This window comes from Citrus clementina, unplaced genomic scaffold (assembly GCF_000493195.1).
Source record: "Citrus clementina cultivar Clemenules unplaced genomic scaffold, Citrus_clementina_v1.0 scaffold_8, whole genome shotgun sequence".
NCBI lineage: Eukaryota > Viridiplantae > Streptophyta > Magnoliopsida > Sapindales > Rutaceae > Citrus > Citrus x clementina.
Window position 1 is genome coordinate 1,813,925 of NW_006262022.1, and position 26,228 is coordinate 1,840,152.

The window sequence follows — 26,228 nt, forward strand, 5'->3', positions numbered from 1 at the left end:
AACTCATCTCTTATCGTTCATGTTTCAAAACGCATCAAAATTTTTTACCTTAAAAGAAAATTATGTCGATTCCTGGCAACTACTTGCACAAGATCAGCAATAAATAATAAAAGAAAAAATGTTGAAAGTTAATAGTTTGGAACATTAGGGAAAATGATTAACACAAAGGGGTGAAATCATAGCCATTATAATAAATATAGCAAGAGATCAAGGTGTTAATTAATAACCCCCGAACATGTTACAAACAAACTCATATCATCGCTGATTAATCTTCGTTTGTAGAAAAGACATAGCAGATCTATCAATATTTCAAACTTCAAAGCAAGAATAAATGAAGAAAATTTATTAAGTGGACGTCATGGTTGGATTGGTAATATCTCTTATGTCAAAAATAAGAAGTATGCAGTTCGAAATCTACTCACATGAATGAGATAAGAGAATTGAGTTATTATTAGGCTAAACAAAAAATATATAACTGACTAATCTTACATATAACCTATCTTTTTAAATAGTTTAATTTTCACGTACTTCGAGATACGAAGATAATATGATTGCTATTTATTATTCATTAATTACATAGAATTCCTCTTAAGAAATCGGCTTCTTATTCCTGGATACAGGCAAATTAGCCTTCAGAGCAACTTCTGAAAGAACAAGGCTTGTCCTCCTCAATTCTCCCAATCTTTCCAACACTAAGACTGTAATTTGTAGCCATTCCATTCAGCTGCTCTTCGCCCTTCATAATTCTTGTTGATGCTGCACATAAGAGCTGCCTCAAATCCTCATTATCACATGCTCTGATAGAATTGACACTACAACTCTTCGGCAAGCAGAAAGCTGGTGCAGCCAAATTCTCCATGCCCTTTAAGTAAACCTCTCTAGCTTTCCTTAGAACTTTAATGGGGGCTTTGAAAATTTTCGTTAACATGGTTTGCATTTCAGATTTGCATCTCATTTTTGTATCTACATATGTATGTCGCTGAAAGAGAGATGTAGCGGTTTGGAAGAGAAACGGAACCAAACGATAAAAGACGTAATTGGATGATGAAATGAAGAAGGGAGTATACACACACATATACATATAAGAATGTTTCTCCAAAGTTAGCTTCGGATGTGTTTATAAAAATCACAGCCTCTACTTCTTACATGATGCATACATATAATATGGATAATGACGTCCGTTTGTTCTAAGAAATTATGTAATGAAATTTGTTTGTTATCTATATAGTTGAAAATTTACATCACCATAATTTAACAATTTTGCCGCTTATATACTTCTTTTTAAATTAATCAATGATAATAAAACAATAATGCTAGACATTCCAAATTCTATCCCAAAATTTCTTCTCAAATAATGTTGTATGCAACGTGTCATTCATCCAATTTCTTTTTTTATTAAATTTTTTTTTTTACTTACACATTCATTGAAACTCGAAGACGTGAGTCTTAGAAAGACGTATTTCTTACCACTAGAGCTAGACTTTCTTTTAGTCATTATCCTCTTGATGTTGATCACATATCATTTTGAGATATAGTTTTAGATATCTAACATTACTGTTGAAGTGCTCGATAAGGATGCAATGGTGTTTGTTAAAATGTCTAAGAGAACCTTATAACACTGATAAAGTGGCAGTGAACTAGAGTTACCAAACTGACATGGAGCATGAATCAGCATTGTCTCAAGAACAATCTAGAGTTAGCTAGAGATAAGGTAAAAGCAGAGGAAAAAGACCATAATCATGTGATATATGTACGGTACAATAGCACTAGCCGTTAGGTCAGTTGATTTACAACAATTAGATTAAGGTTCTATTTGTAATTGAGGTGCTTTACCTTTTAAATTATAATTATTATAGAAAAAAATCTATAACTATGAATTAAAAATTAATAATATATAGTAAATATAAATTTTAAATAATAATTTTGACAAAATTATTAAATATATAATAAATTTTCTATTATACAAATAAAAAATTATATTAACATATCTTTTAATGTACAACAGTTAGTGTTTACTAAACAATTTAAAATTGTAACTTTTAAACTATATCTGTTCAACCTCAATCTCAAATGCACTATAAATAACAGCTGTAACTAGGGCAACATAGGCTTGCTATCCAGGTATGCACTGACGTATAAATAAAAAAGAAAGTGAATGAAAACAACTTCTTGTGTTCAGTCAATTATTCTCCTTGCGTCTGCCATCTGTCATCACAACTTAAGCTAGTTAAAAATTTGACTATTACTCGTAGAAACAATAAAAATGATAAATTGATAATAATAGGGAAAATTTGAAACATGTGGTGTGATTTTATTGGATGATCTTGTTGGGACCATTCTATCGAAGCTTTTGACATTTTGAAAATTTTCATAATCAAGTTGTTGATTTTGAAAGAAATTCAAATGGAATGGCAAGCGGCTTGGGGATGGACACATGTCAACACAGTAGAACTTTTAATTAAAAAAAAAACGTTTTTTAACAAATAAATTAAAATGAGAAAAACTTCAAAATTGAGAGCATTGGTACTTAATTTCTTAGCCCAAGAGAGAAGATGCTTGTCATTTTGAGTTGGTCAAGGTTAGGGAACGGAGAATCAAAACAAAATACAATTGTAAATTCATCTGAAACTTGTGAATTTATTGTGAACTTGATGAGTTAGATATTAGTTTTAACTTTATTTGAGATAAAATTTAAAGATATTTAACATCACTCATAATGATAAAAATAAATTAATTAATTAAAACATCTAATATGATTTTATTGAATAATATAATTACAACCATTCTATCGAAAACTTTTCCATTTTGAAATTTTGAAAAAAAAAATAACACATTGAGTTAGCTACGAATCATTCGTAGCCAAAAGAATATTTGGTGCTTTTAGAAAGGTACCCCAAATAAATGGAGGTGTTGGCGTGTACCTCCAACCTAATAAAACATCAATTACTATATGGTAACGCCAAGAATGAGGTTTGACAAAATAGTACGGGTCAACCTAGCTGATCTAAGATCTAGCCCAGCCCCATGGACCTAGAATTTGAGTCTAAATTTTGTAGGTCAATCACAGACTGAGCGTAGGTTGGACTTAACCAATGAAGCCCAGGCTTAGGCCCAACCCACATATTATTATTTTTTAAATTTAAAATTAGATTAACATATTAAAACTTAAAAAATAAAAAATAAAAAAAATCTTAGCATTTGCGCATTGGTACTTGTGCATTGTGGTTTATCAGAACTTATGACGTTAGTATTTGCTAGTGTGTTATTGGAATATGATGTTAATTATATTGTTTCGGTAGCTTTTAGGAGCAGTGCTATGTTGAACATTAGAAATTGTATATTACACATGTAAGGTTTTCACATTTAATTTTTAAGGGAGGTTATATAATTTTTCTTCTAAAATAAATATTGAAATAATAAAACAATAAAAAATTTGAAAGCCCAACCCCTTCCAAGGTCTGACCCATTGGACAAGCCTATAGAGGATTAGACCTATACCATAAAACATGGGCTTGGCCGAGGCCCTTACCAAGCCTACCCATTTGCCAGTCTTACAAAGTAAAAAAACTGCATAGGACAAAATTTTTTTTTGGGTTGACGAAAAGGACCGCAGAGAAGATAGAAAATAGTATTATGAGCTCGTTTGGAATTATTTTTTAGAGGATTAAAAGTGATTTTAAAAAGATAAAAGTTAATTTTTGGTATTTGATAAATTTTTTTAGAAATTATTTTTTTGCAAAATCACCCCATCTTACAACAGATTTTAAAAGAATAAAAGGAGTAACTTTTCAAAATCCGTTTTTGAGAATTAATTTTATACTTAATACAATTTAATATATATCCTCTTACATATTATAAAATAAAAAATTATTCATATTAATTAGTAAATAAAATCATTAACTTTAAAGATAATATTTTTATTACCAATTATATTAAGATAACAAAATAAAAAATTAAATGAATAATATAAAAAATTATTTTTATTATCAATTATTATATATACACAATAAAAAAATATTTTATGTACATGTGTTATAAATGTGTAAATAAATTTTATTCAATTCTAATTAAGTCATTTATATTCATATAGCGGTTTAATAATAATATTTACCAAATACATGCTACTGCTTTTAAAACTTAACATTTTTAAGGACAAATTTTACCAAACATATAACTAAAGATGGCCAACTGGCCGTGCCGGCAAAACACGACCCATCAAGTTGGTGGGCCGTGCCGCGCCCAAATTTTTTTTATAAGGGTCTGGCACAACCAACGACACAAGCCCACTCGTGTGTGTGCTCGGGCCGTGTCCAAAAAAGGCCTATCAACATTTTCTTTTTTCCCCTCAAGCTCACATGCTCAACATGCTTAAAAAAGTCCACGTGCTTGTCTTGCGTTTTTAAGCTCGACTTTTTTAAGCTTATTAGCATAATAATAATAACAACAGCAACAATAATTTTTATTCAGAGAGCAATTAACATTTTATTATTAGTTTATCATAATTTCACAACTATATATTCAATTTCACTTTAATTTATCATAAAAATATATTTCGTTCATAAATTTATTTTTTTGTGTTCAAATATGAAAAATATTTTATTCACAAATGAAATATATCTTTATTAACTAAGTTATGATTTCACAAATGAAATATTAATGTCGTAAAATTTTTTTATTTATTATTTATAAAATCATGATATTTATAATTTTATTTATTAATATCATGATATTTATTTATTTAATAAATTATAAATATAAAACAATTAGAATATTTATTTAAACTAAGACTTAAATTAATTTTTAAAAGCTTGTGCTAAAAAAATTAAAAATTTTAATTTCAAGATATTTGTAAAATCAAAACATTTTATATTTATTTTTCACTAAAAAAAATTATTTTGATATATTTTGGCTCACATGCTATTGATGGCTCACGGGTCGCACTAGCCCACCAATGAAGTGTGTTTATTACGTGTGTGTTGTGCTTTGCCCCATCTTTAATCGTGTTGTGCTTTTAAGGCTCGCATGCCTAAAATTCTAAGCTCGGGCCACATGCGTGCCGCGTGCCCTACTGAAACGTGCTCGTGCCGTGCAGCATGCTGCCTGGCCCATTGGCTATTTTTATATCTAACTGGTTCTCTTCATAGTCAATTATCTCTATAGAACAGCTAACAATAATTGTTTTAAAAGGTACAACATTACTAAACTGGCCCTATACCTTAAGGTAAATATGTGATATTAATTAGAAGGAGCTCCTCATTAAATAATGTCAACTTTGTTTTTTGTTGTTTTTTTAATCTATATATGTTGCCAAAATTTGATAGGAAAAATATCTCACATAAGTTGAAATTAGTCAATGAACTAAGAATGTAAATGAGAGGTAGCCCTAATCAACTCTTGAGTTAGCTTTTAAATTAAGTAAACAAATAATAAAAATCTCTAAAAAGAATATTAAAAACTCTTTAAAAAAAGCAAAATAATAAAAGGAATTGGCAATTTGAATCATAATATTAATTATGTTTTGAGGATTTCTATTAGCTTTGCATCTAATGTTGTGTGTCTACACTCATATTAATAAAGAAAAACCTCTTTATTGCATTCTAATTTTATAATTTTTTTTAGTTTAATCTAGTTTAATATTTTTTTTTTCATTGGCTTGCTTAATAGTATTTTTCTTGTTTTAGGAGAAGCTGATCGGTGGTCATTAACTTTTGAACTCGAGATTAAGTTAAGCTACTTGTCCTCAAATAAAAATTCTCTAGAACAAGTAAAAATTAGGCTACTTATTCCTTAAATATAAATACTCCTTATATTAACCTTTATAATTTTGAAATATTTGCCAAGCAGCAGGTCACCGGCCATCTATGATCATCAAAAAAACTCAACACACTATCAGCTCCCAAATTTCCTTTAGACTCCATTTTTAACACTTCATACTTCTTCTTTCTATTTTTTTTTTTATTACATGAAACTATTGCTCAAGAGTACAATTCATATTACATGATATTACAACTGATATTTACTTCTTCTTTCTATTAGTTATATAAAAATACACCGTTCACCTCTCTTCTTCAACTCAAAATTCGAATTGCAAGTTCTTGCATTCCCTCTCTTCCGTTAATTTATAGTCTATTTGACAAAAAAAAATTAATTATAGGTGAAAATATGAGAAACAAAGCAAACATGCAAAGCAAGTTCAAGCACTACATGGAAAAACCCAGAAAGATTTTACACAAGGCCAGAGACTTCTTTGTGAAGAGCATGGAGGCTTCACATGGAGGATTGTGCAAATATAATCAGTTATAGTGGCGTGATGACCTGCCCCGGGGTACAAGTATCGAATTTACTGAGGAGTTTTATCGTCAATTAATCGAATTCAAGGAGCGAGGAAAAATTTAGAGAAGCTTCAGCCGCAGTCAATAATAAAATAAGAAATGAGGAGGACTTGAATTATGTGACGGAAAAAGAGTTGGAACGACAAAAGTTGGAGAATAGGTCAATGAAGAGAAGCTACAGCAGTGTTGAATTGGGAGAAATTGGAACTATTGATGAGGACAAGCCTTGTTATTTTGAAGACGATATGATTTATGCTGGAAGCAGAAGTTGTGCTCTCGGGAGAAATTTTTAGTATTGCTGTCATACATTGGTGAATTGAGATTGATTGTGATTTTGAGGAATATTTGAATTGATTCTCTAAATAAGAATCCATTAATTGGTTTAGTTACGTTTCTGATTGGAAATGAAATATAAGGTGTACGAATGAATTTTAATTTTGAATTGTAGAAGCCGAAATATGCAGTCCATGAATTTTAATTTGCTTTGTTAACGTGTAGCATTTGAGACCAAATTTTTTAGCAGAACTTTAATTCTTAGGGACCCAATAAGCCTCAACATATACTGCCCCCATGCTTCACTTGTTGCTTTTGGTAACTACGAAAGGGAATATTGATAGCTACATAATTTCTAATACATTAAGACATGGTTTTATTTGTCCTTGACCAAACAAGTTAGTCCCTGTCCCCTATTAAATTGACCAACCTACCAATAGAGTACTGAATCTAAATTTTGATCATCACAATATATAGTGAAAAAAGAATATTTCGGTAATTTACTATAGGAGTTGGGAGTCTATTTGATCAATCAAAAAACATTTTCTTAAATACTTGAGAAATCATTAGAAAAAAAAAGGCCCTAGTTATTTACAGTTTTCATGGACTAGTTGTTATGCCGAAATATCCACTCCATTATCTATTATATGAGAAGATTAACTTATAAAATGTATGTATTAGAAGCTCCCAAAACTTAATTAGCTCGGTCTCAGGAGTCGGGAACCGGCAATAAGACAGGCATGAGGCAAATAGCGAAGATCAAACAAAGATGAAGCCCAAAACACTAAGCTCCAAAGTTTCACTCATCGTAGCTTTAAAAAACAATGTTAATAATAATAATCCTCTCATCGTCTTCTTGTTACCATCATAAGACCTGTTCAATGCTAACCATATGAAAACTAATAACTCTCCTTTTCCTGGTGTCAGTTCTTTTATTCTCTTGTTCGTATTCATTTCTTAATTCAATTTTATAATGCTTTTAGACTTGTCTTCATGTAAGTTACCATAGCCTTCTTGCCGTCCAAAATTGCAGCCCAAATTTGCCTTAGATGCTACCGTTACCCAAAATGAAATCAAAATAGGAGCCAGCGCAGTATAAATTTACAGAATCATTGATTTCTTAAGCCATGTATTGCTTCACACTTTTTAGAATCCAATTTCTTCAATCTCAAATTGTCCCAGTTAATTAATTATTGACCATGAAAAGCAAGGAAAAAAAGAAAACCACATTCATGTAAATTATGTCATCACCTGTCTTGCTTCTAAGGAATGCTAGGGATTCTTACATCAACAGCTTCAATGGCTGTGCCAATGACGTTGGACGAGGCGGCGCGGTGGTCTGTCCGGTTCCACATGTTTCCCATGTGCCCAAGAATTTCAGTTATGGCAGCTCCAAGTCAAGGGATGACGAAAAGCTTAGAGAGATGTTAAGACAGGCGACGTGTAAGCGGATTATTGGCCGGGAGGTGGGGCTGAATCTACAGCGGCAAACGGAGGTGATTGAGGCTACTACTATGCGAAAGAGTTACAGTGTTGGCGTTGGAAAGATAGGGAGAATTGATGAAGATAAGCCTTGTTCCTTTGAGGAGAATTTGTTGTACCCAAGGAGCAAAAGCCATGCCATTGGAAATGTTCTGCATCGTTAATTAGTTAGTGAAATACTACTACATTTAATATGCTAGTTACAGTTGAGATTAAGGGTAAAATTGCTTCATTGTTTGTGTATTAATACATTAGATATAAAAATGTCACTCATTTGGTGATGTTCGTTATGAATCTTTGAACTTTTCAAAGTGAAACAAGTTCCAAAATTTAGGCCAATTCCCTTAATTGGTTATTGCAATTTTTACAATCAATCAAAATTATTAAATTTATGCTGATTGGATCATTTCTGTTTCATTTTCAATCACTTGTTTAAATTAAACCTTTCGATCGTGGTGGCCATCAAGGGTATAAAACGTAATATGTTGCAGAATCCAAATGTTTTCAATCCATAGAAACACTTGTGGAAGTTTATCAGACATTACTATTATTAACATTTAAATCACTTATTAGTTAAAACTATTAACAATTACGATCGATGTTGATATATTGTATAATAACTAATAGTAATCCCTCGAATTAGTTTAGTCTTCCTTGTTACCCTGCCTCTCAAACGTTGCATACTTGTTCAGTTATCTTAATGTACGTGGTAGATTTGGAGGCATGCATGGATCGCTTTTGGATGGCTCAATTCAAAAGAATCTTGAAGTTAATTTTATTTTTCAAAATTGTCACATACATACAATTTGAAACTTATTAAAAGCCTAAATACATATAATTTATGGTACAATTTAGAGGTTTGTCAAAGTATTAATTCAGTAATCTATACTCCCACAAAAATATAGTTGGAGATATATTTTGATAAAATCAATAGAAATTGGAATCCAAACTCTTATGGTGTGTTTACTTGAGGGTTTAGGGAATGAGAATGAAACTTATGTTTACTTGACAAAATGTAATTTGGGAATGAGAATAAAATATGTGGGTCCCACACAATTTGAGAATAATGAATGAGAATTTCATTCCTATGGGGGGTTGTGAATAAAAATGAGGGAATGAGAATGAAATTCATTTTTACTTTTGTATCTCTCTAATTTTTTCATATTTCCTGAATTATCCTCGTTCAAATCACAATTAATTTTATTATTTTAAATGTCATTATTATTATTAACTATATTATTTTAGTTATTATTATTATTTTTATTATTTTAGTTATTATTAATTATTGTTATTAAATTTATTAATATTATCATTATTAACATTTATTATTATTATTTTTATTAATATTATCATTATTAACATTTATTATTTTAATTAATATTATCATTATTAACATTTATTATTTTGATTAATATATTTTTTATAATAATATTTATACATGTATCTAGTTAATGAAAATTATATTATTTAATACTATAGATATTTTGGTAAATTAATTCTCATTTACATTCTTCATTCCCATTTATTTTGTAGGTAAATATATTAGTGACATTTCAGCATATTTCCATTCTCATTTATTTTTACCAAATAAATATTAAAATCTCATTTTCATTTTAATACATTTCCATTCTCGACTCATTCTATGAATTAAACGCCCCATTAATATTGAAGGACGTGTGTTACCGCCGGTCCAAAAGGCCTAATGGCCAATGATAGTTCGGGGGTATTTTGTGGTAAATAAAAACTAATAGAGGTCAAAATAAAAATTCGTTATCATTGAGTCTTGATGTGTGGTAAAAAAAAAGAAGTACAGCTTTGGGGCAGGGGGTAGGTAGCGTGTGTGATCCAAATCTTAGCAGGCACACTGGCACAGCCTTTCCATATTTTAAATGTATGTCTGAATAATGCCGTACCTTCCTGGTTCCTTTATCTATCGTCAAGACATTGTGTTATGGATCGCAATTCCATTAACACTGTTCTCCTCTCAATTATTGAGCGTAGCTAAACCTGAAAGTGGATCTTCAAATCATTGAGCATGGCAGCATTGCAATTATTTATTCTCTTTGTGGCCCTTAATGTGGTCCTCAGTTCATCACGGCAAATCATCACGACCCTGCCGGGCTTTGATGGTGATCTTCCCTTCAAACTCGAAACTGGGTATGTTCTATTTTGTTTTATTTTTCCTTTCTTGACATACTTATTAGCTGAATTAATTTCCCCAGAAAGAAAAAAAAACAAGTTATTAATTACTTTTAGGTATATTGGGGTGGGAGAGAATGATAATGTGCAGCTGTTTTACTACTTCATTGAATCCGAGCGGAGTCCTGAAGATGACCCTCTTGTGCTTTGGCTCTCCGGAGGCCCTGGTTGCTCTGGATTTTGGGCCCTTGCGTATCAACTTGGTATATTTTTTTATTCCTGAAATGAAATATATATATATATATATATATATATATATATATGCTTTTATTTTTTTGGTTTCCAATCTCCTTTTTTTCGTAGAGAGTGGGGTCCAAATCTTACGTTATATGCAACACCTCACGAGATTTAAGAGTAAAACCAAATAGCACCCACATCATATATATTTGTTGAAGTATGCATCGACGGCTCTTCCTCTAGACAACTTAGGCGATTGTTTAGAGCTCTACTATAGAGAATTGGCTGACGATTTAAAAAATATGGAGAGAGAGAGAGCCCAAATATGGTGATTAAAACGTCTACACAGTAGAGGCTAGTGGTAAAAATAGTGCATGAAAGTTATAACTAGATGTCATTCTTAGGTTAAAAAGAAGAAATATTTTTAAGGTTATGTATCATATTTAAGGAAAAAAGACAAAAATATTCCTTTTGTACTAGATTTATTATTTCTCATAAACACTTGATGTGTCCAACTTGACACTTGATTTCTAAACTCTTCTAATTTAGTAGATTATTCCAAATGGTGTCTTTATATTACATATGGCAAAAAAGCTCGGGCCGACCCTTCCCATTCCCATAAGCTTTGGCTTGGGCCTCTACATGAAGGGTCTAGACAAGGGCTTAAGGGAAAAATGCCTAAGCTAGGCCCAAACCCTCTATTTTTATAAAAAATAAATAAATAAGTTATATATTAGAATAATAAATTAAAAATTAAAAAATAATGAAAAAAAGCTTAAATCCCTAATTTATATATCAATAATGAATCAAAAAACCCAAATTATAAATTATACTATCTTTTGCGCTTAATTAATTAAAAGAGTGCTTAAATTAGAGAATCCAGTATTAAAAAAATTAAATCTCTAAATTTTTATTTGTTTTTTTCTTTATTTATTATTTTATTTTAAAATATTCATTTTCTATAATTCATTGTTGATTATAATAACTTGTTCATTATTAACTCATTTTCAAATTTACAACAGTTTAAAAAAAGTAAAAAAATAAGTGAAAGTCCAAGCCTAGCCCGAGCCTGGCCCTTAAACTTCCCCTCTAATAGGCTTAGGCCGGACTTTTTCGCCATCCATAGTTTATATTGCTCTTAAGTATTATACCAATTTTATTCTTTTAATTATCTACGTGTCCTTCATTTTTTGGTTCAAAAATATCGTATTAAATTTACCTTCAAACAGGAATCAATGGTTGTGGCACAAGGCATTAGTTATAGTAAATGATAGAGTTGGGCTACCGGAAGAAACAATGAATTAAAAAACAATAGCTATTGGTTGCAGATACTTAGTATAATAAGTTATAATAACACGTCAGTATTTTAATTTTTTTAATTAATAGAACAATATGTGAGTTGGTTGAAAACATTGATTATAAGTCTTACATCCAGGTTAAAATAGAAAAAAAGAAGTATTTAAGCACGTTGACATTTTTAATGAGACATTATTAGCGGGATATTAGGAACGTCATCGGGATTTTAATGGATTTTAAAATAGTAAATTACATGAGGAGTTTTATCATTATCCTTTCTTAATATTCTTGATGGTATGTCCTTTGTAGGTCCATTGTCATTTGACTACGAAAATTCTAGAGAAAATTCCCCAAAGTTGTTGTTGAATCCATACTCATGGACAAAGGTGAGACATTAATTAGAAAATTCTTTTACAAACTTTGTGTTTTAATAATAACAATAATAAATTTGGAATTGTATTAGAGATCTCATTGGGAGTTGCATGTAAATTATTATCCAGGTTGCCAGTATTATATTCATAGATGCACCAGCTGGCACCGGATTCTCATATGTCAAAAATTGGCAAGGATTCGTTATGAATGATACACTTTCAGCAGTGCAAACGTATTTTTTTCTAAGAAAGGTGAGTAAAAATTGAGGCAGTGTGCGTCTTACTGCATAATAAAATCACTAACAATTAATTTATTATAAGTTGATGACCATTTGTAAGAATATTAGCTTTAAACTAAAAGTTAATATTTTAGCTGTTGTGCTTTATTAATTAAGTGGAAGTCCAAGTAGTGCAAACATATATACCTTAAATCATGCATCAATTGAGTCTATTGGTTTTCAAAATTAATGCATTATGCATGCTAACCAATCTTTTTAATTTGTATATGAATGATGGATTAGTGGCTTATAGCTCATCCCAGTTTCCTCGCGAATCCACTCTATATTTTTGGCGAGTCCTATTCTGGCAAAGTCCTTCCAATCGTTGTTCAAAAAATTTCTGACGGTAATTTTTTTTTTCCCCTTCTTCCATCTTAGAATTTAGTTACTCTGCATGCAGTGAAACAGAATCAAACATTTGCCAAATTCACTTGCAGAATATAATGGCATTGATTATTACCATATTTATCACAATTATCATTATTTAGTGGCTGATACTTTGTTGCAGGTATTGATCTCGGAGATGAGCCTAGAATGAATCTCAAAGTAGGTCACCTAGAATCGGATATCACATAAATTTTGATTTATTTCATTCTCAGTTTTTTACATGACTATTGAATCTTAACAATTTTGATAATGGACACAGGGATATGTGCTTGGCAACCCAGTAACAGATGAGGCTTCAGACATGAATTTTAGACCACAATTCGCATATATGAAGGGACTCATCACCCATGAAATCTACGAGGTGACTTCTTTAATCGTATATATTTTTCAAATTAATATTTTGTGTCTAGATATAAAATCCTTTCTCTAATGTAGGTGTCTTCATTTTTTCCCATGCGGATATACTATTAAGTCATATACTTTAATAGAGTACTATTAATTTTTAAGTTAATAAGATAAATTTTTTTAAAGTTTATTATCTAATAAATTTATTAAATTATTAATTTTTCATTTGACCCAAGCCAAGACTAACAAAAACTATCTTTTAATTGAAATTATCAATTTATCAAGTATTAATTTAACCAGGTTCCATTGTATATGTAAAACATAGATTTAGCTAGTTACTAGTAACCAATTAGTGGCGAAGCCATGTTAGGACCTAGGGTTGGCAGAATTCCCTAAATCTATTTTGAGATTCGGGATCCAGGCCCATTTGAGACGAGATTCGAAATAAAATTTATCTTAGTTTACTATTCGGATCAGGATTGGGACTCAAATTTTTCCTAAATTATTGCTTGGTACGGGATTCAAGATGTTTGAAGATCCTGATCAGGATCTTAAACGTCTCGAAATCTCAGTTTCCACAGGTGCATGACAAATCAATTTGATGAATCACATATATATATAGAACATAACGGTCATATGTTTATAACAAATCATTTTAATAAATAAAATATATATGATATGTCGGTCATAATCGTATGACATGTCGTTTATGATAAAAACTGCAATGTGTGGTAGAAAACTCATGTTATTTGGAACAATTCAGGATTCCAATTGAGACGGATCAGGATCCATTTTTGTCCCAATTTACTACTTGATAAGGGATTTAGAACACATTTTTTGCCCGATTATCTATCAGGACAGGATCAGTATTGACAAATCCTAGCCCGTTCGGGATAAATTTTTAACCTTACCAGGGTTGAAGTTATGTAAAATCCTCAATATTTTAGGTTCAAATTATAAGGAGAAAAAAAATGGTGGGCCCTGTAGGTCTTATTCATCGATAAGTAGTTGACATCCACATTTATATAAAAATCAGACACCAAAATTAAAAGAAGGATATAAATATAACGTATGATATATGAATATGAACTGCCATGTATTAATTGCTTAAAATGTGTGAGATGCTTCTTTTATTTTCTGTTTACAGTCAGCCAAAAGAAATTGCAGGGGCGAGTACACGAATGCAGATCCAAGCAATGGCTTATGTAAAGCTGATCTTCAAAATATAACAGCGGTATATAGAACAAAACTCGTTGTCATTTTGTTCAATTAACTAGTATTATAAGTACAGGTAGCAAAATTAACTCACCCAATTGAATTTGTAGTGCATTGGAAAATTATCTATCCAGAACATATATGAACCTCAATGTAGTTTAGATATACTCAGAAGACCAGTGCAATTCATATGGGATCGCGCCATCATCGAAGAAGATTCTTTTGATTTTCTCTATTCGCCAGTTCAATCAGCTCCAAGCCATTGGTGTCGGGTAAAATTCTATACACACCTCCAAGGCATTGGTGTCGGGTAAAATTCTATACACACACACACAATAAATGTGCAATAACCCATCAATGTATATAGAATCAATCAATCAACTTTGATCAAGGTAACGTATTTCATATCCAATTTTGAACGTTAATGTCTCTTTCAGTCCTAGGGTCTGAGTTAATTACCCTATTAGTCCTTGAATCTATAAGTTATTTGTTTTTGTAAAATCAACTTAATTATACTTAACCTTTCATATGTTGCATGTCAAACCAAAAAAAAAAAAAAAAAAACCTTCGCTCGTAAAAAGTTAGATCTAACAGTTGTGGAAATAACACTAGAAACCAACTAATAACCAAAACTGAAAACTCAGTGGAATATATAAAGGGGAAATTACTCAATTTTAAACGTAAGCATATATAAGCAGCACTGCAGCGCACATCTGTTTCTAAGGTTTCTTTACTTTTATTATTATTGTTGTTATTATTGCTTTACTATGTACTCAACAATTATAGTATGAATTGCTGATGTTCCACTTTCATAGAAAGATAACTATTTCTACTCGTACAATTGGGCAAATAATAAAGCTGTGCAAAAGGCTCTGAGAGTTCGGGAGGTATGTTATGGTTGGTTAGAGCATAGTCGCAACCCAAATCATTAAATATTATTTTTACTAATACATTCCCATATGAGCAGGGGACAGTAGAATATTGGACGAGATGCAATAAAAGTTTGTCTTACACATCTGATGTCTCAAGTGGTGTTGATTATCACCGAAAGCTCACCAAGAAAGGCTATCAAGTTTTGGTTTACAGGTAATAATATATAGACAAGTTATTAGGAGCGTATGTTCCAATATTTTAGAATGCCAACATTTTGAAGGATGAATAAATTCATCAATGATCGGGAATGTTCAATGATCCGGAATATTTAACTAATGAAATGATAGTTTGGAATATGCCTGATTGCTTTTTATACATGAGACTTCTTCTCCTTCCTCGAATTTTTCCACAAACGTAATTCAAGCCTGTATCTAAAAAGACACTTTAATAACGCTCTGGTTAGCTCATATTTTATGACTTTTTGGTAAATCAAATTTAGTTTTGTCTTCTTCTAGTGCAGTCAATAGTCCCTTCTTGATTTTTTTGACCCATATTTGAGTCTTAAATTGAGTCTCAATATTATGTGTCACTCATTTACTAGATGATGGACGTGAAGGCTTTTAAAGTCACTTAACTAGCATCCAATAAATGAATGCTACAATAATTGAAACTTAAATTTTGAGATACCTAGTATTGCTCTTAAAAATTTATCACGGAGGTGCTATGATGGACTAAGTTTCTAGCTATCTCGTAGTCTACACATTGGACTAATTTTCTTTCACGAATACAGCGGAGATGTCGACATGGTAGTTCCATATATGGCTACTGAAGCATGGATAAAGTCATTAAATTTGACGATTGAAACTGGCTGGCAGCCGTGGTTGGTGGAAAGTCAAGTTGCAGGGTTGGTTTATTTTCATCTCAGCTTGTTTATCATATTTGGAATATTAACTTTAACATTATATGATATCTCACAGTTGTTTTAATTTCTACTATTGATTTCTGTAGATATTGGTACCGTTACAAGGGAAAGAACAATTATCATTTGACATTTGCCACAGTAAAGGCAAGAATAAATCATTTTCCCTGAAAACTATCTACCGTGATTAATTAGCTAATTAAGCAGCTAAATTATATAATTAATGACTACTAATTGTGTAATTAATATGGGTTGTGCAGGGAGCAGGTCATAATGGTCCAGAGTACAGGCCTAAGGAATGTCTTGCAATGATCGACAGGTGGTTCGCATCCTATCCTCTCTAGAGCCACGTTCATATAATTATTAAGTTTTGGAGATTGAAAAATAAATGTGGAGCTTAAGTGGCTGATGGCGTTGTAAACACCCATAAAATTATTTATGTTTGGCTTTACCAAACTTATGATCTGAAAAACTAGTATTGCAAGAGCCTTGATGCTCCTATTTGCTTTTTTAAAAACATCGCTCCAAACTCATTTGTGTACGGTTTTTTTTCATCTCAACTTGGTAATCATATTTGTCTTATGAAATAATTATAATTTATGAATCCTGTCACACGTCTGCCATATATAAAGCCTCGGGATCAAAAACTGTGACATGAGTAATCGTCAGAGCCGCTTTGCATTCAATAAAAGTGACACAAAAATTTAATGGGAATTCTATTGAAATTGATTGATTGGACAAAATGAGAGGAGGAAATACCTCCACGTCTACCCATTAATTATAATACAACACTGGTAGGTACTTTTTTTTTTTTTTTTTTTTTTTTGAGAATGGTAGGTACTAATTTCTGGTGTTCAATACCACCAAAAAAAAAATCGAAAAATTTACATCAATAGCCATAAAAATTTTGGCTTTTTTCATCTTAACTCCCCAAACAAACTTCTATCAACATTAGTCATAAAAGAGTCTTTGAGACCAAAATACCCTTCTCTCTCATCTCCATAATGTTGGTGAGCTTGCCTTGGCGCAACAACTCGCCGATTCTGTCAAGCCTTTAAATCAGCCATGTCGGCAGTAGAAACACGCTCCATTTCGGAAATGGCGTCGTCAGAGATTTTGGACTCGGTTTCACTGACCTCGTAATCTTCAAGACCAGAGAAGCTCGCTCTGTCTCGGACTTCCCTACGTGGGCTGCCGGAAGAGATGAAGGCGTTGGTGAATCTGAGATATTTGAATTTGGAGGAAACATCTAAAATGTCTAGGATTCCAAAGCAGTTGATATCCAGCATTTCGAAGTTACAGGTACTCAGGATGCTCAAATGCAGTGGAAGCGTTCTATCTGACGATGCAGAACCTTTGATGAAGGAACTGCTCTGTTTGGAACATTTGGATGTTATCAGCTTGACATTAGATTGTTCACGTGCCAATGTCATCCCAATTCTTTTCAAGTATCGAAAGCTGGTGAGCGTTACTCAATCTCTGGAGATTAGTTCCTTCTGGTTTAGTCCAAGGCTCAATGCCTCAGATCTAGCAAATCTGGCTAGCATGGAAAAGCTTGGGGAGTTGAATTTTATGTTGTGTAATTTTGAAGAGTTTAAGAGCACAGGAGATGTAGAGAAAGTTCTTCAAAGTCGTTTCCGCAGTCTTCGCAAAATTGTAATAAATGGGTGCGAAGTGAAGGACTTGACGTGGCTTGTTTTTGTTCCAAACCTCTAGCAGCTACATATAAGTTTGGTTTAGAAGAATTGAAGAGCATCTGTTGGAGCCCGTTGCCTGGAAGTGTTGGTGCGACAGGCGCCTGTCGCACCAAGGCCATTTGGTGACCACTTGGTGCGACATGCCGTTTCTTCTTCTTGCTTTCACCTTCTTGATTTCTCACCCTCGGAACAAAAGACACTAACGATATACTTTTAGTTAACACATTATTCTTGCGACTGCCAAACAACAAAGTTGACAAAGAATGCTTTCCCTGATGATCCGTAGTAGTAACGCGATACTTATTATACACTGGAGAAGAACAAGAAGAAGCCTCAGAAGAAAAATAGTAAGACGATAACGATGAGGAAGAAGAATAAGCAATTCTAAGAAAAAAAATTGGGGTGTAATCGTATGAGATATAAGCAGTGTGAAAACTATAATATGGACATTTAACGGCTTACATCACCTTTTACAATTTGTTAAAAAGATTGAATTCAGAACGCAAAAGCAACCCTGGTAAAAGCAATAATAATGACGATGATGGGAGTTTGTTCGATTTGGGAGAGATGTGAGAAAGAGAGTGTTGGGGGAGAGATGAGAAAGAGGGGTATTTTGGTCTCAAATGTTCTTTTATGGCTAATGTTGATAGAAATTTGTTTGGGGGGTTAAGATAGAAAAAGCTAAAATTTTTATGGCTATTGGTGTAAATTTCCCAAAAAAACCTCGGTTTCTAGGTGGAATAATTAATAACATAAGACTCTTTCACAAGATTATATAAGATATGAATTACCAAAAAGACAAATTCATATTTCACTTGTGATAAGTGTAATGAATGCCGTACCTTTCTCAGTCTTCATCAGTTCATTGAGCATTATGGCAGCATTGCAATTATTTTACCTTTTCGTTGTCTCTAGCGTTGTTGCATCACGCCAAATAATCAGAACCCTACCGGGCTTTGATGGTGATCTCGCATTCAAACTAGAAACTGGGTAAGAATTCCAGCTAGAGCATGTTGTTTAGCTCTAGCTAATTAATTTAACGCTGTATTAATTATTTGCAGGTATATTGGTGTGGGAGATAATGATGATGTGCAGCTGTTTTACTACTTTATTAAATCCGAGAGGAGTCCTGAAGATGACCCTCTTGTGCTTTGGCTCACCGGCGGCCCTGGCTGTTCTGGATTTTCTGGCCTTGTCTTTGACATTGGTATGAGAATAATATCCATTTATTCCGCTAATTATCGTTGTCTTTACTCTTTTAATAACATTTTTGAAGAGAATCTAATTTTATAAGTTTCCATTACCATTAAAAGATCATGGACGAAATGTTTCCTTTTTCATTTTTAAATCATACTATTCAATTAATGTAGGTCCATTGTCATTTGACTATGAAAATTCCAAGGTAAACTCACCCAAGTTTTTGTTGAACCCATACTCGTGGACAAAGGTACGACATAGTTTCTCTTTGTTCTTCTATTTTGTAAATGGTAAGTTTAATTAATAATTAGAACAGGGTTTGCATCAGAGATCTTTCTTAAAGCTGAAGTGAGCTTTGTTAGTGCCTCAGGGCTCCGGCTCGACATCATTCTATTCAAAGTATTTATATTTTGGCCCCTTACGATATATTATTTTATGTTTTGGCGATTTCAGTTTTACTTATTTGCAATGTGCCTCCCAATTTTAGATGTAAATTCTATTAGTTTGGCTACAATTATGTCTCTTTTTGTCACGGCTCCTCTCCCGACTGAGACTTGAGAGAGTTGTCAATTATTTTACAGGTTGCCAACGTTATATTCTTAGATGCACCTGTAGGTACAAGATTCTCATACGCCAATACTTAGGCAAGGATACATCATGAATGATGCACTTTCAGCAGCACAAAACTATTATTTTTTAAGAAAAGTGAGGACAAAAAATTGCTATTCGTACGGATTAACAAATATATATAATAACAAACGAACAAAGATTAAAAAATTAATAGATTTTAAATTTTTTTTTGAATTTTTATGATTTGTTGTGATTTTGTATTTGTGGTTTTGTTTGTTGCTTAAATGCTGTTGGAAACTTGGAATATTACCTAGTTCTAGATGACATTTTCAAAAAATTTAAGGCTTCATGAAACTCTTGGCACTCTATAATAAAACTTCTCTATAATTATACTCTATATAAAAATAATTCTCTATAGTTTGAAGAGGGATATTGCTAATTTTTTTTACTAAAATTAACTATACCATTTATCTCTTATTGCTTTCATAATAGCTAATAACCTTCCTAACAACATAATTTTATAGTATTATCATTATTTTCAAATACATTTTTAATTATATTTATTATAAGAAAGTGTTTATAAAATAACAAAAAGTACAAGAATCTTATTATTAATTTTTATTCACATCGAGACATATATTTGTTGTTTTTAGTACTTAAATAATTTTATTTTAATTTTTATTTATATGATTTATTTAATTTATAATAAATATAGATAAAAAGTGTATTTAAAAATAAGAGTTGGAAAATTGATAAGCCTTGTTATTTTGAAGGCCATATGATTTATGCCGGAAGCAGAAGAAGTGCTCTCGGGAGATATTTTTAGTATTGCTATCAGACATTGGAAAATTGATATTGATTGCGATTTTGAAGAATATTTGTATTGATTCTCTAAATAAGAATCCATTAATTGGTTTAGTTACGTTTCTGATTGGAAATGAAATATAAGGTGTACGAATGAATTTTAATTTTGAATTGTAGAAGCCGAAATATGCAGTCCATGAATTTTAATTTGCTTTGTTAAAGTGTAGCATTTGAGACCAAATTTTTTAGCAGAACTTTAATTCTTAGGGCCAAGGACCCAATAAGCCTCAACATATACTGCCCCCATGCTTCCCGTGTTGCTTTTGGTAACTACGAAAGGGAGTATTGATAGCTACATAATTTCTAATACATTAAGACATGGTTTTATTTGTCCTTGACCATACAAGTTAGTCCCTGTCCCCTATTAAATTGACCAACCTACCAATAGAGTACTGAATCTAAATTTTGATCATCACAATATATAGTGAAAAAAGAATATTTCGGTAATTTACTATAGGAGTTGGGAGTCTATTTGATCAATCAAAAAACATTTTCTTAAATACTTGATGCTACCGTCCAAAATTGCAGCCCAAATTTGCCTTAGATGCTACCGTTACCCAAAATAAAATCAAAATAGGAGCCAGCGCAGTATAAATTTACAGAATCATTGATTTCTTAAGCCATGTATTGCTTCACACTTTTTAGAATCCAATTTCTTCAATCTCAAATTGTCCCAGTTAATTAATTATTGACCATGAAAAGCAAGGAAAAAAAGAAAACCACATTCATGCAAATTATGTCATCACCTGTCTTGCTTCTAAGGAATGCTAGGGATTCTTACATCAACAGCTTCAATGGCTGTGCCAATGACGTTGGACGAGGCGGCGCGGTGGTCTGTCCGGTTCCACATGTGTTGAGTACATAAAAGCACCAGGTCGGCCATGCTACTATTTCCGCCCCGGCACGGATCGCTTCAGCCAAAGTGATATGAGCAGAACACGTGGGCTAACATGAGCCGACCAGAGATGAATACAACCAGGGAAAAATACCGACCAGAGGTATATACCGAGCGGGCACTCATCCCCAGAGAAGCGAGAACACGATCCCACAGAATCGTGGTAGTTGCGCTTTTCCCAAAACCGTTGAAGGACACGCGAGATCCACGTTTGCCCACAATGTAACAATTAGAGTCCCATGAGGGGCTGCCACTACCTGAAAAAGGTGGGATGAATGGCAAACGGAAACGTGGGGATAACGGCTATAAAAGAAGAAGAAATCGATGAAGAAAAGGAAGAAAAACTGAGAGAGGGAAAACGCTGCCAAATTGCAACCAGGCCATTTCCTTACAAATTTCTAACAAACTTCTTGAATCCAAATTACATTGTTTTCCCGTAAATACCTTGTGCTAACTTAGGCATCGGAGGGTTTACGCCGGCAAAACCACCGGCGTCTTTGACCCATTTTTGTGAACGCAGGTCTAGTGAGAGAAATGAGGGTGATACCAGCCTTAGTGGTTCGAACAAACAGTCGATAATACAAACGTTGGTGAAAGAATCTGGTCGGTCCAAGGGCGAGCAGATTTCAGCATCAACATTTTGGCGCCGTCTATGGGGAGCTGGATAAAAAGCTACCACCGAATCAGTAATTACCGGAGAAACAGCGAACGATTGTTATGGATGTGCCGAGAAAGGATGCTTTGAGGGAGGATAACGAAACTGTGGAGACAATTACTCTCCGGAAAATTACAAACGAAGCCCGGGAGAGGATGATGCAAGACCGATTGGAACGGATGGAGAAACAAATGGAGACTCTCGCGACCATACTGTATGAGCTGAGGGATGAGCGGAGAAAGGATTGTGAAACCCCCGTGGGGAGAGATGATGTTGGAGCAGAGCCCAGCTTCCGGAGGCGTAGAGTTGAGGAAATCCCTCCGCCGGTAGACCAACTTGATGGGGTGCATCCCCACAGAAGCACTAGTCGGGTTTTAGGAGAACGAGTAGATGAAAGAAGGGACCAACCTCGCCCCGGATGGGTACCGGAGATTGATGGCCGAGGGGCCAGTATTGATGAAGGAGAGCTCAGACAGCGGTTGCAAAACCCCGAGCAGGAACGAGCTCAGATAGCTGCGCGTGATCCTGACCGTGCTATAGAATTGGAGGAAGAAGTGTGCAAATTAGCGCAAGTGATAGAGGAGATACAGGGCAAGAAAAAGCCCCTGAGCTGGAGGATAATGCTAGATGAAGAATCTCCATTATCAGCTGTGATCATGGGTACCATAATCCCAAGAGATTTCCGCTTCCCCGACCTCAAATACTCCGGGCGAAGTGATCCACTGGTGCATATTGAACGTTTCAACGACGTGACGGGCGTGCAAGGGTTAACACCAGCCCAGAGATGTAGGGTGTTACCATTGACACTGGAAGGACGAGACCGAGAATGGTACCGCAAGCTGACACGAGGAAGTATCAGAGGGTACGAGTAGATGTGCCAAGAGTTGGCCGAACAGTTCCGAGGAGCAGTGGCCCCAGAGGATGATATGATGGAGCTAATAGGAATGAAGCAGGAGGAACAAGAATCCCTTCGGGATTTTGTAAAACGATATCACCGAGCCGTGCTTGATTTGGGAGCTTTCAATCACCCGCAGGCGTTGAGGGGATTAAAGGAGGGAGTGAGGATAGGCCGGCTATGGTATAACCTGAGAAGTCCCTTGGTACAGAATTACTCAGCGGGGTATGAGCAGGCAAAGAGAGACATTGAAATCGAAGAGGAAAAGTCGGCGATGATAAAAAGTGAACAGCTGAAGGAGCTGAGAAGAAAGGAAAGGAGAACCCCGAGTGGGAGCGGATCGGGAAAGCGAGTTGGGGAATCTTCAGCTAAGGGCGGAATATCAGCTCGGTCCCGCCCTTACCCTGTAGCTTTGAGACCGCAATAGTTCCAACACAGCCGAGCCCAACCTCCTCGTACTTCATTCCCGGAGCGGCAACGAGAATTCAGGCAAATGGCTGCCCGCCCTTATCACAACGCTCCCAGACCGTTACATACAAGTGGTTCCAGGGTAGGAAGACCAGACCAGCTAGCGACTATACCAGCCTGAGATGACATTCAGGATAGCCGAGCAGTTCAACTGATAGACCAGAGCTTGGCATATAGACAGTACACTCCATTGAAGATCTCCATGGAGGAATTGTATGAGAGGATCGAAGGACGAGGCCTGCTGTACCCTCCAGCCCCTATAACAAAACCGGCTCACCGACGGGATAATAACAGATTCTGCAAGTTCCACGACACTCATGGTCACACAATCGACCAATGTCGTGACCTGAAGATTCAGGTGGAGGACTTAGTACGGAACCGGTACTTGGATGAGTATGTAGAGGGGGTGTCCCTGATCATCGAATCACAGTATACACGGGATGAAGAAGTTCAGAGGGGTCTGGGAGGTGAACAGCCGACCATCCATGTGATAGCTGGGGGGCCAACATTGGCCGGGGATTCGAACAGGGCACGGAAGAACTATGAGAGATATGCCCTGACTAGCAAAGAAGTGCTTTTCAATTTGCCGGCAACCAAGAAGGCAAAAGTGCGGCAAGTTCCCATTATGTGGACAGATGACGATGAAGAGGGTATCTTATATCCGCATAAAGATGCACTGGTGATCAAGGCAATGGTGGCTGGTGCAGAATTGTGACGAGTACTAGTAGACACAGGCAGCTCGGTTGACATCCTGTTTAAGTCGGCTCTAGATGATATGGGGATTGCAGACTTGAAATTAGAGCGGACAAATACATCCTTAAAGGGATTTGGAGTGGGACGGTTAACTCCCATGGGGATCATCGAACTCCCAATTACTATGGGGACGAAGCCATTTGAAAGAACAATGATGTTGGATTTTGTCGTGGTAGAAGAAAGAAGCCCTTACCAGATGATACTGGGGAGACCATTCATGAGGATAAGTCAATGCGTTGTATCCACGCATTACTTGGCACTGAAATACAGAGTAAATAGGGTGGTTGGCGTTGTAAAAGGCGACCAGAGGATGACAATGAGTTGTTATGCTACAGCGGCCAAGGAGACACTGCAGGTTACTTCTCTAGATAATCGAGGAGAGTCCAAAAAGGGCCGCCAAGAGCCTGTTGAGAAACTGAAAGAAGTTGCGGTAAGCAAAAGCAACCCGAGCAGAATAGTGAAGATCGGGTCAGGATTGGTTGGGGCAGTAAAAAGCGAGCTGATAAATTGCCTACAGTCTCATGCGGATATATTCGCCTGGTCTCATGAAGATATGCCCGGAATTGATCGCGGGGTAGCTTGCCACAAGTTGGCAATCAAGAAGGGGGCAAGGCCGGTGAGACAGAAGATGAGATGCTTCAACTAGGAAAGGTACGAGGCCATAAATGCCGAGGTGGAAAAGCTGTTGAAAGTAGGGGTGGGCAAAAAAAGCTGATTAATTAAAAATCGAACCGAACCGATCGGTTCGGTTCAGTTTTTTTGCGGTTTTTTTATAACCAAAAAACCGAAATAGTAATATTAAAAAAATAGTAAAACCAATCGGTTCGGTTTTCGGTTTTAAAAGAAAAACCGCAAAACCGAACTGAAATCTCAAATAAACCGATTGTTTTGAAAGCTAAAGCTAAAACCCAAAAGCCTAAAATCTAAATCTAAACTTTTGACTTCTGTCTTCTTCGGTTCCCGACTTCCCGCTGGCCGCTGCTCGTCGTGACTTCTTCTGTTCCCGCTGGCCGTGCGGCATCCTTCGCTGTAATTTTTGTGATCGTGCGGCATCCCTCGCTGTAATTTTTGCTTCTGCTAACCTTGTTACTGTCTCAACTGCACTCTTTTCAACAGAGTTGAAATCATTCTGCTTTTTGGCCTCCGTTGTCTGCACCCAGACCTTTACAAATTGACCTTGTTGATTGATTGCTTTTGCTTGGGAAATCACAGAGAAGATGCAACACATCAGGTGGGATGCACTTTCCTTCTTGGGCATATTAAAAAATTAATTTTAACTTTTTTCTTTAAACCAAAAAAGAAAAAGAAAAATTATTATCCATATGTCATCATCATCAATTGGAATTGGTCATAATTTGGGACCACCATGTTTGTGCTGCCATGTCAAATTTTTCTGCAGTTCTCTTTTTCATTTTTTTATAATATATAATCTCGATTTTTGTAGATAGTTTATGTAATAATTAATATATATATTCTTGGTTGGCCAAAATGAATACAAATGCAATTAATGAATGAAGAAGTTATTCATAAAGCATCATTTATTTATTTGTTCATTGCGGTTAAGTTGTATGCGATCTATTTGGTTGTTGGTTACAACCAGTTAAATATTTATTTAAAAATAAAATATAACCTGTTAATTAAGATGAATGTTGTAATATGAAGTCTCTTAATTTTGTAAAATGTGCGTGGTTATTCAATAATTTTGTAAAATGGTAGATTTATTAATTTAAAGTTTTAAATTTAAAAAAGCCCAAAATAGGCCCAATAGGCCCATAATCGAAATAATCGAACCGAATCGAATCGAATTATTTCAATTAATCGAGTATTTGATTATTTCGGTAATTTGATTAATCGCGATTATGATTTTAAAATAATCGTAATCGAACGATTATGAAAAATTTAGTAAAAAACCGAACCGAACCGAACCGCGCCCACCTCTAGTTGAAAGCAGGATTTATAAGGGAAGCCAAGTACCCAGAATGGATTTCAAATGTAGTCCTGGTAAAAAAGGCCAACGGGAAGTGGAGAATGTGTGTGAACTTCACGGACCTCAATAAGGCATGCTCAAAGGACAACTTTCCCCTACC

The 26,228-nt window shown here is 34.3% G+C and overlaps 4 protein-coding genes across 4 annotated transcripts; all 4 read left to right on the top strand.

Annotated features, from left to right (window-relative positions):
• Positions 1-9,987: 9,987 nt before the first annotated feature.
• Positions 9,988-16,688, top strand: LOC18034302 (serine carboxypeptidase-like 17). The gene is made up of 14 exons (XM_006422707.2): positions 9,988-10,244; positions 10,344-10,489; positions 12,069-12,145; positions 12,260-12,382; positions 12,652-12,754; positions 12,917-12,954; positions 13,055-13,156; positions 14,288-14,374; positions 14,466-14,627; positions 15,171-15,242; positions 15,323-15,441; positions 16,019-16,132; positions 16,237-16,294; positions 16,408-16,688. Exons 1-14 carry the CDS (start codon positions 10,123-10,125, stop codon positions 16,489-16,491), a joined length of 1,407 nt encoding a protein of 468 aa, XP_006422770.1. The 5' UTR covers positions 9,988-10,122; the 3' UTR covers positions 16,492-16,688.
• Positions 16,689-17,350: 662 nt separating this feature from the next.
• Positions 17,351-17,863, top strand: LOC112096125 (probable disease resistance protein At1g61300). Its single transcript, XM_024179045.1, has one exon. It carries the CDS (start codon positions 17,351-17,353, stop codon positions 17,861-17,863), a length of 513 nt encoding a protein of 170 aa, XP_024034813.1.
• Positions 17,864-18,676: 813 nt separating this feature from the next.
• LOC112096162 (serine carboxypeptidase-like 12) lies at positions 18,677-19,462 on the top strand. The gene is made up of 3 exons (XM_024179122.1): positions 18,677-18,834; positions 18,906-19,051; positions 19,215-19,462. The coding sequence occupies exons 1-3, from the start codon at positions 18,719-18,721 to the stop codon at positions 19,343-19,345; spliced, it is 393 nt and encodes a 130-aa protein (XP_024034890.1). The 5' UTR covers positions 18,677-18,718; the 3' UTR covers positions 19,346-19,462.
• A 4,128-nt stretch (positions 19,463-23,590) lies between these two features.
• On the top strand, positions 23,591-24,103 carry LOC112096126. Its single transcript, XM_024179047.1, has one exon. It carries the CDS (start codon positions 23,591-23,593, stop codon positions 24,101-24,103), a length of 513 nt encoding a protein of 170 aa, XP_024034815.1.
• Positions 24,104-26,228: the final 2,125 nt, after the last annotated feature.